Source organism: Uloborus diversus, chromosome 2 (assembly GCF_026930045.1).
Source record: "Uloborus diversus isolate 005 chromosome 2, Udiv.v.3.1, whole genome shotgun sequence".
NCBI lineage: Eukaryota > Metazoa > Arthropoda > Arachnida > Araneae > Uloboridae > Uloborus > Uloborus diversus.
This window is the reverse complement of record NC_072732.1, coordinates 164,956,239-164,972,052: the sequence shown is the minus strand read 5'-3', so window position 1 is coordinate 164,972,052 and position 15,814 is coordinate 164,956,239. Positions and strand designations below refer to the sequence as shown.

Genomic DNA, 15,814 nt, shown 5'->3' with positions numbered 1-15,814 from the left:
AATGAATGTCAGCCAGCAGCGAGATGCCTGTTGTTGTCCCTAAGAGGATTGTGTAAAATCGCGAGGTTAGGAGGAGGGACATGCTCAATGCTCAGGGAGACCCACCGGACCAGAGAGAGCATGGACAATGAGCATTCGTGTTTGCTCAATTTAAAAAAAGAAAAGAAAAAAAGAAAAATTAATTTGAATTTTGACATCTTGAATTCAAATTATGTTTTTCGCAATCACGAGTGTGTGTATGTAGGCGTGTGAGTGTGTGTGGGGGGGGGATATATATGTTTGTGTGTAGGGGTATGTGTATGTGTGTGTAGGCATATGTGTTTGTGTCTGTGTGCAGGCATGAATGTGTGGGTAGTTGTGTGTATGTGTGTGTGCATGTGTAAGTGTCTGTATGTATGCGTGGTATAGGTGTATGTGTGTGTATGTGTTTGTGTGTGTGTGCGAGTGTGTGTAGTTGTGTTTGTGTGTGTAGTTGTGTATGTATGCGCGTGTGTGTAGAACATGGATGCAACCTGGAGACGGCTTTCGCTATAGGAGCAGCATCGTGAGGACCCGGTCGACGGTGATGGTGCGGAGTGTGGCGGTGGTAAAATAAAATGATAGAACATCAAAACAGTCAAATGAAAGCAATAAGCAATCGTGATTGCTCCAAAACCTCTGCTAAGCAAACGAAAAACTGACGAAATTATAATGGCAAAATAAGCAATCCTGCAATTAATTTACAGCAACATTTTAATGCAAAGACATGATAAATTTTACATTTGAAAAAGACCACAAATGTGGGCCGTAACAAATATTTAAAGTGAGCTGGTGTTGTTAACCTTTTACGGTATTAACAAGAAAAATAGAGCGCAAAAGATGAGCAATGATAAAGTATGTCCGTAATTTTGACAATTTTCTAACACGTTTGTAATTTAAAATTGCGGTGGATTTTATTCTTTCTTCTTCTGCGGTTTGTAACAGGGTATCCAAAAAAATTAAACATTTTTCTCCTCACAAGTTATAGCGCGTTTTTTTCCGGCTCCATCTCCATCCGGCCTGCCCTACAACTTTATATTCTTAGGTTCATTTAATACCTTCGAATCGCAACTCTTTTATCATACCTGCTGTATTAAACAAATGTTTGTCGAATGTTGGTGTGGAAATTCTAAAAAGGCAATCAAATAAGAAACTATACATTATGCAAAGTGCACATGAAATGTCATTTAATCAAGGGCGCCAATATGCAAGTTTTAAGAAGGGGGGGGGGGTCAGATATTTTCCCCATGGTTTAGTAGGATATTTTCCCCATAGAAACAGATTTCAGTACAGATTGGAGAGTTATTAAAGTTTGACATGTTTGATAAATTTTTCATTAATGGCTGGAGAAGAAATGTTTTTACATTTTTGCAAAGAAAAAAGTTCTAAAAGCAAGGAAGTTCTAATTTCAAAGGGAAGGGGGCTTGAGCCCCCAATTGCTCCCCATATGGGTGCCCCTGCATTTAATTATATTATACAGGGTGTATCAGTACAGCGTTTACAGACTTTCAGAACATATAGAGTACACCTAGACGATGGGAAATCACATAGCAATGCATGGTCGGGAACGCTTTCCTGGCACGGTAGTGACGGCACAAATCACCAAAAAGAGAAGACACGAATAAGAAGAAAACATGTTTAGTATCTTTAGTACAGCAAAAAACTATAAAAAAAAAAGAACATTAAGGACTAACGATCGTCATCAAAGTATGTCTTCGAAATTACGATCACCCCGGGCCATGATACGTGCCTCCATCTCCGGCGTATTGAATATCGAACGTTAACTTAAATACCGGACGTGTTCCGAACTTCCCGCTGTAACAAAAACCGCGTGTGCGCATGCACCGTCATCTGATGCTTCGTTTTAAGTAACAACATCTATTGAGTATACCATACAAAAACAGTATTTTTGCTGTATTAAAAATAATAAACATGTTTTCTCCTATTAATCTTCTGTTTTCCGTCCTGTCTTTCTTGTGCTTTGCGTCGTAACTATCGCGTCAGGAGGAAAGCGTTTCCGACCATGCATTGCTATGTGATTTCCCATCGTCTAGGTCAGTGGTTCTCAACCTTTTTTCCTTTGCAAACCCCTTCCAAAATCCGAGAGAAGTTGGCGAATTCATTGTAAATAAATCTATAAAATAAAATAGAATATGTGTGTATGTTACCTATACAACTCCAGTTTACGTCAGATCTCGAGCAAATTTGGCAGAGAGGTACTTGGGCACCCCAGAAAGAACGTGAGAGGGGGGGGGGGTTAAAGCCAAAAAAGTACCAAACCGTTCGAATTTTAATTTAAGGACCCGGAAATGCCATTAACTGGCTCTTTCAACCTGAAATAATTATCCGATCAGTGCGGTTTTAGTATCGTTGGAAAGCCTATGTAAAATACCCCTTTAGAAGATTTTTTTCCCTCGGAAGTGAAACCACCAAGTCCCTAAAACCACCAGGAGAAAAATTATAAGGATTTTAAAGAAAGGTAAAACCAATTTTAAATTGGAAATTCATCATCTGTCGCTAGCTCAGCTTTAATTAGCAGAATAAATTCATTGAGAAGAAAGATCTGTTGCCATTTTTTCTAGGCTGTGAACAAATAAAATTCTTGCTTTTATTGTAATCGGTGGATTTAAAACGTTTCCCTTTTGGTTATTTTTTCGCGATCTGTCGGGATTTTTTTTTTTTTTTTTTTTTTGTTCAAGCCTGATCGTTGAAACGCGTTACGAGAAATACCTTATTTTCGAGGCAGACCGTGCAAAGCTGGACAACGCAGCTAGTCAAGTTTTTGTAACGAGCAGATAAAAAAAGTGAATCGCACACACAATAAAAATCTGGGAGAATTTTTTTAGTAATATTGCTTAATAGTTCATGACAAGAACGAACACACATTGCAATATATAAAAGCACAAATATTTCTACAATTCGTGATAAACCAGCTAGAAAATGAAATCAAAACAAACTCAACAAAGAACAAATCCCAATGATTATTCTTTGTTGAGATTCAGTAAACTCTGAAAAAAACTATTAATGAGATAGTTGTGAAATAAAGAAGTTTATAGTTTGGCTCAAGTACCTGTCAGTTTTAAATAAAGTTCAGCATTTAATTCGTTTCCGTATTTATCCTTTTTCAAATGGAAACGTTGTCCAAAATGGTAATAAAATTTAAAAACACTTTTTATGACACAAGAGATGTCTAGGACAGACATAACAGATGTCTAACGCAAATGGCTATGAGTATTGAGTAAGTAAATCTAGTATGACCAATAAGAAGACATCTTGTTCTCTTCTGGAGATCGTATCGTCGAGGACTGGATGGAGTAAGAGACAAACGAATAAATGTTGACTAAAAAACGCTCAGCAAACAAGTTAAATTTTCGCAAATACAATATTATTTTCGCGAACTCCCTTTAAACCTCTCGTGAACCATCGGTTGGGAACCGATGGTCTAGGTGTACTCTATCTGCGCTGAAAGTCAGTAAACACTGTACTGTTACACCCCGTATGGTAGAAAAATACCCGGCGCTGCCTGGGTCAGTAATATTTATGAGAAACAATCGTTACTTGCATGTTTTCTGTTTTAAGTGAAAGAATTTAAAACACATCTTTTTGACGAGATTAAAAATCTAGCTTCTTCCTTACTCATAAAACTAAAATAACAATAAGCAGGGTGCCTCCCCTCTAAGAGCTAGGGAACCCGCCTAAATCCAGAACAAACCCACAAAAAGGTTTAAAATCCCCCCCCCCCCGTAAAAAATTTCAATTGCGCAGTCTGCGCCATGGACTCCCCAGGTGGGCACCCTGATAAGTATAAATGACAAAATAGTATTCATTTAGAAACGAAAGCACAACAGTTAATCATATACAAATTTGAAGAATTCCAAAAACATGAAATTAAACTTCACGTCCTTAAAAAGATTTATCTGTTAATACTTTTTTTTTTTAATTTTAAACATGGAGTCTAAAACCTTCTCTGCAGAGCTATTATATAGAGTACAAACTTTTTTTAAAAAATGTAGCCTTGCTTTAGTTATTTTGGGAAATTTCAATTATTGTGGGCTCTTCGTGCGATTTAAAATGTTACCAAATTTGCGGCAATCGTCATGGGATACCTTCGATAATGCTCCCCCTCCTTACTTTGCACAGCGGTATGTTAATCATTTTCGTTAAAGAAATATTGTCCCCAGATGCAGAGATACTTTTTGTCACCACAAAATGGCGCTGAACAATTTCATCCGAAATGCTTCCAAAATAAGTATAGTAAAATTTGACGATTGTTTGAAATTGTGCAAAAAGAAAAATTAATGAAAGTTTTTGTGTTGTTTGTGGATTTGACTAATTTAGTTGGCGGATTATTTCACATATTAAAAAAGTTTTAAAGATTCTTTGATTGGCGATATTTTGTTTACATGGTGAAAGCTGAGAAACATTATTACGTAGTCCTTAGCTTCAAAAACAGCAACAGTTGAAAAAATTACCAAATGCATCAGCAACTGAAATCTTTCTGCATAAAACTTGAGGAGATTTCTGCTGGTAGATTAGATAATGAGTTAGTGTCTAATCAGCACAAATATTTATAAAAGACATTAATTACATTAAAGTTCCATTTAAATGGAAAATAATCAGCCAAATCCATTTGTTATTTGCCAATCTTGTGGGAAAACGTTACTACTATAAGATTTGAGTTGAGAAAAACCTCGAACAGTCAAACGAAAAGCAAAAATATTCAACAATACTACAATCTCTAGCTATCAACAGGGAGTTGAGATGATGCACTAAATATTGATTTGAGTTGATAAAAGCCTTCGTGTTTTTTATTCCACTTAAAAATTTCGAACAGATGCTATCTTCAGCGGAAAAATCTTCGCGATGGATACATAACGTTAATATATGCACGCATTTTTTAACATCCATATTAGGGAAATTATGCGAAAATTGCGACTTAAATTAGAATAAAAAAAGGAACTATCAATCGGATTTGTTTCGAATTGGTCTATAAACCTTCCCAGTTCAAAATGAACAAAAGGGTTAAAGTTTCAGCCAAATCTGCCTGGTAGTTTCTGAGCTCTTAGGGAACACACACACAAAAATTTACCAACATCCATTTTTATATACATAGATATATATTATATCTGTTTTACTATGCACTAATTATATTTACCGAAATCTCTAACATGATAATCTAGCATCAATTTCCGTTTTCTATACTTTATCTGGCCCCTAAAATATTTTCCAAGCTCCCAAGATTTTACAATTTTTCTCGATCTCTGTTCATGACATTACATTAAATATTGTTTCGTTCAGTGCCGGATCTAAGAGGAAGCAAGTTCGGGGAGGTGGCAAATTCACACAATTTGTGGGGTTTATTTATTTATTTATTTATTTTTGCTGATATTTGAAATAAAAACTTGAAGGAAGATGAGTTACTACGGCAATTTCGGGAGCTGGACTGAACGTCCAAAACATCCAACGGTCATCACATCCGAGGAACAGAACGTCCGGCGGACATTAAAGTCCAGCGGACATACGTCCAACTGACATATTTCAAGTTTTTTTTTTTTTTTTTTTTTTGCCACGACTTGGGGAAAAATTAAAGACCCGGCACTATTTTTATTACTTGTAACGCGGCAATTTTTTAATGTACATTTACCATTCCTATGAAATGGAATTGCTTTTTTTAATCATTATTCTTTTACAATTATATTAAGTTTATAGGGTACGTTTATAAGTACTAATATTATGAGCAAAACTTTAATGTGCACCACGCTAACAATATTATTAGCAACTAAGCGTTATAAAAAAGAAAGAAAGAAAGAGTACCAGCACTGTAGATGAGTTTTATCTTCATATTCCACGAGAATAATATCCCTCTGATTACGATCGTACTTCTCTTTGCAATACTGTAACCCTTCAGAAGCGTTCCTCAGGCAAGGGAGACTTTGAATGTATCCTGTAAAAAAGAAGAATATTTCCTTGGTATTAGAGAGGAAATAATTCCAAAGCTGTCAATCAACGTGATGCCTGAGAAATGCGATTCAGGAGAGCGGAACCTGATGGCTGTTCTTCCACGAGGATATTAGCAGCAGCAAAAGAAAATTTACATCCTCCAAATTGAAAGGATTCAGTGTTACGAAACATTAATTTCGGCTGCTTTTTAAATGAGTAAATGAAGGGAAATGTAGGAAGTAAAATTCAGCCTTTATGTTTTGCTGCTTAAAAGATTTCTCTCTTTCTGGGTGCCATTTGAATAAAGAGTAATGCTTACCAATTGAGACAAAGAAGTGTGATTGGACTCAGGTATGAGCGTAGCTAGAATGGGCAGGAATGAGCAACTCACTACCTCTCCCATAGAAGAAAGCCTCCGACTCCCACGTTTTTTCCAAATGTCACCAAAGAAAGTTTGAAATTAAAATTTCATTGACTTCAATTTCGAAAAATTTACGGGGGAGAGCAACATAACCTTTTTTTTTTCGTCATCTGACAAAAAATAGCTTAAAACGTTTTTTAAGTGTAGAGGAGAACTATAATTTCAAGTAGTTTCCAAGTTTTCTTTTGGGAGGGGGGAGGTAACTAAAAACCAATATCTTGTTGTGACTATGCTTACCCCTACCTAACAGGAATCCTGGCTACAACCATGAACTCAGGGGGGCACCGAACTAAAGTTTGTGGAAAGGGACAAGTTCTCACTTTTTGCCGAATGAAGTTTCAATTTTACCGAATGATGAAATATGAACATGCACACATATCATACATGCATAAATCTAAATAGAAGGAACATTAGGTATTACTAAAAACGCATTTTAAAAAATTAAAAATGGAAACGAAATTTCAATGTTGTAATCTTGTCTCCAAATTTGCCGAACGATCGGCAAAATTTGCAGAATAATGAAAATTTTGGGAAGTCACTGTGACCTCCCATCAAGGTGCTCCTGAGTGGACTTTCGAAAAAAGAGTGAATAGTTTCTACCGCGGGTCACTGAAAAGTTTTCCAAAATCATGCTGTATCATTTCGTGTCACAAAACGGATGAGAGTTACTCTTAACATTGGTTCTAGTTATTTCTTGAAGTTTCTGATTTTGGCAGTTACGCTCTTTTTGTGCTAGCAGGTTATTCAATTGTTGTTTGCTTATTGATGTCGATGAATTGAATTGTAATTCGTTTTTCGCATCCAAGTTTAACTTTTGACGACTAACATAACTGCCTTTGTAGTCAGAGATCATCCCATTATATTTACAGCAAGAATATTTCTACTGAAATTAAATGAAAATGATACTTTAAAATGTTATTATAATACTTTTTGGACACTCAAACATACTTGGGAACACTACGGGAACAAGTTGCAGAGAGCAATTAAAAGGACAACAAGACTAAGCAAAAAAACACCAGGAGGGATCAATGAAAGGACAACAGGGCTCCCCACCCATCAAAAGCATAACGAAACTCACCAAAAGAACAACGGGGATCAAAAACAGGACACCAGGGCTCATCCAAAGCACAACAAAACTGGCTAAAAGAACAACAGGGATCAATAAAAGGGCAATAAATCGCATTGAAGGTGGTGGCATGGCCCTACGAGTCCCCCCCTCCCCCCCAAAAAAAACAATAGAGTAAATCGACAAGTTATTATATCGATAGACTGTAGACTCGTCCTTGTTTTGGAGTCATCAGTCCGGAATAGTGAACAACCGCTCTGGAGGCAGATGTCATCTCATTAAAGCTGAGAGTGCCAACAAACTGGTCGACAAAGTAAATTTATCTCACCAAGTCTCTGGATGTGATAAACTGGCTGTCGGTATAAGGGAAGTAGTTCTGCTGTAGCCCTGGGTTAAGGATGGTAACTTACTGCTTAATAGAGTAATTATACTACACGTATGAATGTTGCAGGAAACAAAAACCATTCAAAACATAAACAATAAATTCGACTGTGAGACAAATAACACGCACACACATATAACTCAAACTAGTTTTCTAGTTTTAAAAGGAAATAGGAATACAAATTAGGCATGCTATGCATAACACTAGTATATGGACCAACTGGCCTTATCAGACTTTGAATACTTTAAAGGGGGGAGGGGACTTCAATTATGTTTAAAACCTCATCAAAGGTTAAGGAAATAAAATTACTACGACAAATCCTTTTCTCACTTTAGCTACTGACATAAATTAGAGATAAAATCGGGACGTGGGGGCCTGATCGGTAGAGCGTTGGGCTCGTAACCAGAGGGTTTCGAGTCCGCTGCCAGCCGCTCAAAGATCCTCCGAGTTCGTAGATGATGACTGAGGCACGTTAAATATATTGTGGTCATATAGTCCTCCAAGTGAATCATTACCTTTAATTGTGCTGAACCAATGAGTTGTTCGAATTATGGTTTGTATAAAAATTATCGAAATGTTGATAGATGGTAGTTCATCTATCGTGTGCTGTCTGAGCTAAATCGGACTTTCATCTTAGTGGTGCTCTGTAAACGAAAGCCGTACCTCTCTACATTAAACAGGTAGTACACTCGAGCTCGGATATCCGAGGGGTGAAGTAACAATAATAGATCTAAAATCAGATAGGGAGTTTTTCGTCATTGTTAGATGTTTTTAAGCATATTTACTACAGACAAATGTAAGCATTAGTAAAGATGTGCACTAAATATTGTGGACATAAACATACAAGAACAACGTCACCTAAGTAGTTGAAATGCTTTGGAAAATTTCGCTTAAGGAAAAAATGCAGCAGAAATTAAACAATCAAATAACAAAATGACTAATTTATAAGGAGCATATAAAATTCCTTCAAGACGGAAATTTTGTTAATTCTTTTTAAAGCAAATGTTTTTAGGTGTGGCTCATAATTATTTGATTCATGAATAAATGATTTCGCATACTACTATTTCATCCCATATTGTAAACCTGAAAGCAGAAAAACACTATCACAAGCTACTATTTTATCACTTTAGTAACTTTACTTCAATTAACTTCACTGCTAATAACAAATGAACATTTCCCACATTTTCTTCAATTAATCTTCAAAGATTGGATGGATGAGTCAATACACAGAGAAATTTTAATTTTCATAGAAATTTTTTTTTCATTAATTCATCCTGCGATTTTATTATTTTTTTAATGAAATTACAAAAATATTTGCCATTTATTTTTCAATTTCATTTAGATGTGTAATATTACGTACTATTTAGGAAGAAAAGACTAAACTTTTGTGACTAAACCTTTATTTCTTAATTAGGAAGGCATTCTTATTCAGTATTTATCTTAGAGCGAGAGTCTCTCAAATTCGTAAAATTGTGTTACACATACAGGGTTAACATAAAATAATATCCCGGTTTTAAAAATTTATATTTCATAAACTATTAAACTTAACCCTATAAATGATACATAAAAATGAAGATAGATAAACTGTGAAAGTTTTTTTCACTCCCAAATTTTCGATGTTTGTGCCTTTCGTAATGAGACACATATCTATAACATAGATTTTTTTGGAGTGTTTCACTCTCATTTTTTCATAATGCCACACATATGCGATCGTTCAGTTCTTGCATTGTTTTAGGCAATGGTAGTGTGTAAACAGCCTTTACAAAAAATCATTAAAGGAAAAAAAATCACATGGGGGTTGAGTTTGAGAGTTTGGCTGGCCAACGCATAAAGGGTAAATAATCATTACCTGCACGGCCAATCCAGCGTTAGCTTCAGGGCGCAGCGAAGTTTGAGTTAGCTATAGCGAGCCTCTGAAAGGTGTTTTTACCCCCAAACCCCTATGAGGGGTTTGGGTGTAAAAACACCCTCCAGAGGTCTTGTAACTTCCCGCCTGGTCTAGTGGTAAAAGAAGTCTGACTGCGATGAAGTGATCCCGGGTTCGAATCCCGTCTCGAGTATGGATGTACTTTCTCTCTCCTGTGCTTGTCCTTCCTTTGTGTGAATGTGTTGTTATGGTGTGAATGGTTGCCTACTCTATAAACGGGTCCCTATGGCATGTGTGTACTGTGGAAGTTGGACTTCACACCAAATTACGGTACAGTTGGAAAAATGAAGCAGCGCACCCCAAATTGCCAGCCTAGCTGGCACAACAACAGAGGTCTTGAATTTAACTTGTTCCCAATCCGAAAACAGTAGTTAATACACGTGTAAGAGCTGTTGTGACCAAAAAAAAACCCTTTCCGGAAGAAATTTTTGGCGGAGTTAGTGCGGAACGTGCACATTTAAGTAGTTACGTTCAAAAAAACTTTCAGTTTATCTTCATTTTTATGTATCATTTATCGTAGTAAGTGTAATAATTTACGAAACAAATTTTTTAAAACCGGGATATGCTTTTATGCTAGCCTTGTACTTTGTAACCTTATTCTTCATAAGGATATATAATACATTCAGCAGTTTATGTATCACATTTTTTTTTTTTTTAATCTGAACATTTTCTTGCCAGATTCTTCTGAAATACTTAGGTATGCACACTAATTTCAACCAAGGGAAGGGGGATTCTTTTTCAAGAAAAGTAAAATATACTATGACTAGAAGTCGTAGAATTAAACCATTTTTTTAATAAGACACTTCAGCAAGCAATACGTTTGACGTAAAGACAACTAAGATTTTATAATATAACTCTACGTTTGCCAATATTCTAGATAGGTTGAATATTTCACAAGTCACAATGGGTTATACTTTGGGAACTAAGTGTCAATCCATGATAGTTATCATGGCGGTAAGTTATCACTGTTGCGGGTGCAAAGCACCTTAGAAAAAATTCGTCTTACTGGTGGACTTTAAGTGGTGATTCAACAGTATTGAAAGTATCTATCTGGTAACTCAAAAATTTTTAGACAGACTGCACAAATCACTATCGTTTAAGAAATAAATAAATACCATTTTGCGGAAAAGTAAATGGTAATCAAAGACGTTTTGACGCACAAAATTAGCAGATTACTGCAAAATCTGCAGTAATCTGCTAATTTAGTGCGCCAACACATCCTTGATCACCATTCACTATATCATTTCTCAAAACAATGCAACGTCTGGTTTTAAATTCGAGACCTTCGAATTTTGAGTCAAATATAAAGTTTGTTTTGATTCGCAACTTCTACCTCATTTTTTCTTGTAATATATGCCAATTAAAGTATGACTGTAATATTGAACTTGGTACATTCTTAGCACACTGCTACAGGATGCATTCGGCACCTTTCAGGGGAGAAACGCTTGTTCACCAGCGGCACCCAATACGGAGCCGTAATGGCACCTCTAAATAGGGTGAAAAACAGGCACCTTTTAAAAAATAGGCAGCGAGAGTGAAAAGGAACCTTCAGAGAGAGAAATTGCACCCTTACTACATATTCCCCCCCCCTTCCCCGGATTGTGTGCGTTTTTGAATACAGTTGTGTATTTTTTTTTTATTTATTTATTTATTTTTTTTTCTTTTGATTTATGATATTATACGTTTTTGACATTTTTCACATTGAATTCGGTACTGGAAATGATTAAAACATGTAATTACAGCATTTGATCATATTTCAGAGTTTTCAACATAGTTAAGAAATGCTCATTGCTTTAATTCATCTGATCATGCTCTAACTCAGTTTCTCAACCTCTTTTGACCCACGGGCGCTGTAAAAGCAAAAGAAAAACTTTGCGGACCAGTGAAATCTTTATAGTTTTCTTAAAAATTCATAAAATAAATAATATTAATAATAATGGGGCCGTTAAAAACATGTAATGTTAAAAATTAATAAAACAATAAATATCTACCCCTTTACTTGGTATCAAAGATCTGTCACAAATACGTTATAATTTAAAGACGAGTAATTATTTAAATAATGTGTGAAATTATACATTTACTAAAACATGACGCATTCCGAAAATGAAGTATAGCTGTACTTATGAATTATTTACATGAAGAGCCAAAAATATTCTGGGATATTACAATTACGGAAAAACAAAATCGTTTCATAAACGTTAATCAAGATTAACAAAATAAAATGCGCAAGAAGTTTTTTGACACTTAAAAAACCAAGAGAAATTTAACGCTATCGAGACAGGAAATTTTACAGGAAATGATTCTAACACTTGAATGAAAAAGCAAAAAAAAAGAGCTAGACTGAGAGAGATTTTTTTTTTCACTAGCTTTCTGTTATAATCTACGAAGCACAAGAATCATTTTTATTAAGGTTCTCACTTGTTGATTATTGATAACCATACTGCCGGTGTTTTTTCTTTCTTTTTTTTTCTTTTGGTGAATAATAAAAGCTGCTTATCGAGTGCTCAAGAAAATAATGAGAGATATTTTTAGTAGCGTTTTGAATGATGGAAATTTCACGATAGTAATGGTAAACTGAAACTAAAAGACAGTAACGGTAACTAAAAAGCAATAAATGCACTTTTAAAAACTTTTAACTATGTTTGAAAGCCCTAAAAGCTACAAAGTGATCAAAAGCTTTACTTGCTTGTAATTTCGGATAATTAATCCTGAAAAGTTGTGTTTTAATCCAATAGTGTACTTCATTCAATGTGAAAGACACACAAACGCAATCATTTTTTGTCCGCCATATTGAGGTGGTTGAATGTATGTCTAAGGCAAAAGCGCATGCGCAATAAGTCTTTATGCGATTGCATGCTGTTTCGGCTCCTCTGCTCTATTTCCTGGCCTGCGTTGCACCTTCAGGCACCATGCTTTCACGTTAGAGGGAATATATTCACTCGTCTGGAACCCCTGGTTACAACAGTGCAGTGTTAAAAATTAATGTTGATTTTATTAAACTAAATAAGACTTTTAAAAGTTTTACTAAGTGTCGCTCCACACCTAGGCCATATCATGGAAGAACTGATAGTTTATCTCACACGTGACAGCTAATATATTTTTATAAAAATATTAATTAAAAAAGGAATCGAACATTTTGTTACTTCAGAAGTCAGAAACGAATATGTAATTTCTTCAGCAGAAAAATGTTATTTGCTTTTTACATAAAATGCTATATTTTAATGAAATACGGTAACTGTCATGTGCGGACCAAAATGGTGGCTTTTCCGTGAATTAACCTGGCCCACCTGAAGAAGTGAATGACATCAAATTACAGTTAAATGGAAGATAGTGAAATCATGCCTATTTCGTACTTGCTTTTAAGTCTGTTTCTTCAGTGCAGAGACCCATCGTCACTTTTTGAGGTCCTCCAATTCCCTCATTAAATTTCGGTCTTTCTTCTAGAGATAAGCATTTCTTGGAGTATCGCGTCAGGCATCCCAAGGCTGACTGTGCTTGGCTGAAAATGAATATTGAATATTACTGATAAATATCGGGAAATAGTGATTCATAATGGGAAATATTTTCATGCAAGGTGGAAGAAAATTGCTAACTATTTTTTAGTGAACATCACTAAGCTATGTACCTAACTGGATTGCTATCCGAGTGGTTCGTAATCGCCTGTGCGAACAGAGCAACAATTCAAGAGGAAACTTGAAGAGAGGAAGATCTCAGCAATCACATATTTTTGTTTTCATTGAATTGGCATTTTATTTCAAATACAAAAGTACTCACACTTAAACTTTAAGAGTATCGAAAAGCGCTCCAAATAAATGTGTTTATCAACTTTAGCCACAGTTTAAGTAGCAAGCTTGGAACGAGTGTCAAGAGCGTAAAACACAGTAAGAGTACTGATACAAATATTTATATTATTAAACATTTTGAAGTATATCGACAAGTACTACCGCAAAAGAAATGTTTTAAAAAAATTCTAGTAAAAAGTACTAAGCGACCAACTAGGTAATTATTTGAATGATCCGTTGTCGCTGCTCAAGCAGGATACAAACATTCAAACTTCACTAGCTAGTTATACTACAACTATGATCTCTTCACTAATGTTGCTAAACAATTAAAGGGCAACGGGTAAGAACGATCCAAGTCTATTTTACTAAAAAAAAAACTCCAGTTAACCAATGGGAACACGTAGATTATTACAGATTACAGACAGTATTTAAGAGAAATATTATTCAGGCAAGAATCATAGTAAGTGAGTTTTAACAGGGAAGAACGAGGGTAACTCGAAAAAGATTCGAGGTTTCAAGCTTAAAAACGCAACTGAGGAAAATTTGTGCATGGTGGACTGCGATCATTCTTCCCCGTGGTCTGCGTCCTATAGGAAAAAACATTCTCAAATTTCTCGCAATTTGTATGAAGAAAGTGTGGGCTTTAAAAGATACAGGAGATCGAAGGAATAGGAGTGCATCCTACGATAAGTAAATTTATTTTGGGCATTGCATTGTTGAACAGGGGGACCACCTATCGAGAAACTTAGTGGGAGGTACTGCAACAGGTGAGAACGATCTAATGATTAGCTTGTCTTCCGGGTTACAACGCCGGATACAACCTGTCAGATTGGAAAGAAAGTTTGAAATCAAAGTTGACGTAAAATAGAAGGATTTTTTTCAGCTCAAGGCAACAGGAATCGTTATAAATTTACGCTTTTTTTAGTACTTACGCAGAAAAAAAAAATTGTGCTTTTCTATTTTCAACATCTGAATGAATTTAAACGATAGCTTCTTTTCAAGTTGCACAAATTTACACAAAGGGGCAGGGGGAGGTTCTAATTTACACCTACCTGTAGAAAAATAAACCTGACCCAAGTCTATTTTTCATAAAAACTCCGGTTAACCAATGGGAACACGTAGATTATTACAGATTACAGAGACTTTTCAATATAACCACAGTTGTCAAATTTTTGTCTCGGGACGTCGAGTATTAGTGCTGAGCTAAACGAGCACAATAGGAAAGATTTTGAGTTAACATCTCACAATTTTACAAATTTAATGTTCAGCGGTTTTTGACTGCAATAAAGTGTTATTATGCCGAGTTAAAACTATTGTTTAATGTAACGTTTTGATAATTTGTTCTTTGCTTATGCTGCTTACTGGCATTTTGTGCAATGTTCATTACATTAATTTTTTTAATGATATTGATCAACAGGAAGCAAACGTGTGTTATAAAGGTATTCTGCAAATGATAATACGATCTCTTCCAGGTAAAAGTTAAAATCTATGCTTTGTGATATTTCTATCAAATTCGTGTCTTCTGCTTTGCTCAGTCAAAAAAAAAAAAAAAAAAAATATTTGTCGCAGCATGAACTTCAATTTTGATAACTGATTCTTCTGATATTGCATCACAGGATGAAGACTTGTTTCAAAGTGAATTAGCGTAATGCTTTAAATACATTAACCATCTAACCCTTGCATTTTCTGTTGTAAAAAAAAAGGCAAATTTGTCACGGTATGTAATTTTTTTTGTCAATTTGGTACTTTCTATATTAAATAAAAAGTATTTATTATAATACATTTGGCGTACACCCTTTCAAACTATTTTCATTATATTTTTGCCTTCTATTTAGTTGTATTCGCTAAACAACTTGCAAAATTACGTGAACTACTCTTAATGATTTGTTGACGCTGCTTCAACCAGACGAAAGTTTGCTGCAATACATCTGGAGAAGTACATTTTTAAGCAATTTATTCCTTTATAAGGTCAAACCTTTTCTTAAACTCATTAAAAAAATGATATTTTTTTTTAAGTTACAAATTTCATTATCTATTCTTGAGCTTTTCGGTATTGTTAATAATAAGAGCTCTTTTCCGTTTTTGTCTTGAAAACATCCTCATATATAAAATAGGGAATTCACTGATCGATTAACGCTCCTGACGTCAACAACAATGAAATGATATAATATGTTTTGGTAATGTTTGACATGCAGGGAAATGATTTATTTTAACAAGGTTGAACTGGGTGTGGTAACTTAACTGTTTTACTGGTAAGACTGTGTCATTTCAGGGGATT

General features: G+C 35.2%; 1 protein-coding gene across 1 annotated transcript in view; it reads right to left on the bottom strand.

Annotated features, from left to right (window-relative positions):
- LOC129216121 (uncharacterized) overlaps nucleotides 1-15,814 on the bottom strand; it is an 81,917-nt gene that overhangs the window by 11,952 nt on the left and 54,151 nt on the right. The window contains exons 3-4 of the mRNA XM_054850277.1: nucleotides 13,108-13,253; nucleotides 5,833-5,962 (exon numbers count right to left, since the gene is read on the bottom strand). Of these exons, the coding sequence (XP_054706252.1) occupies nucleotides 5,833-5,962; nucleotides 13,108-13,253 (276 nt within the window). The remainder of the gene's footprint in view (nucleotides 1-5,832; nucleotides 5,963-13,107; nucleotides 13,254-15,814) is intronic.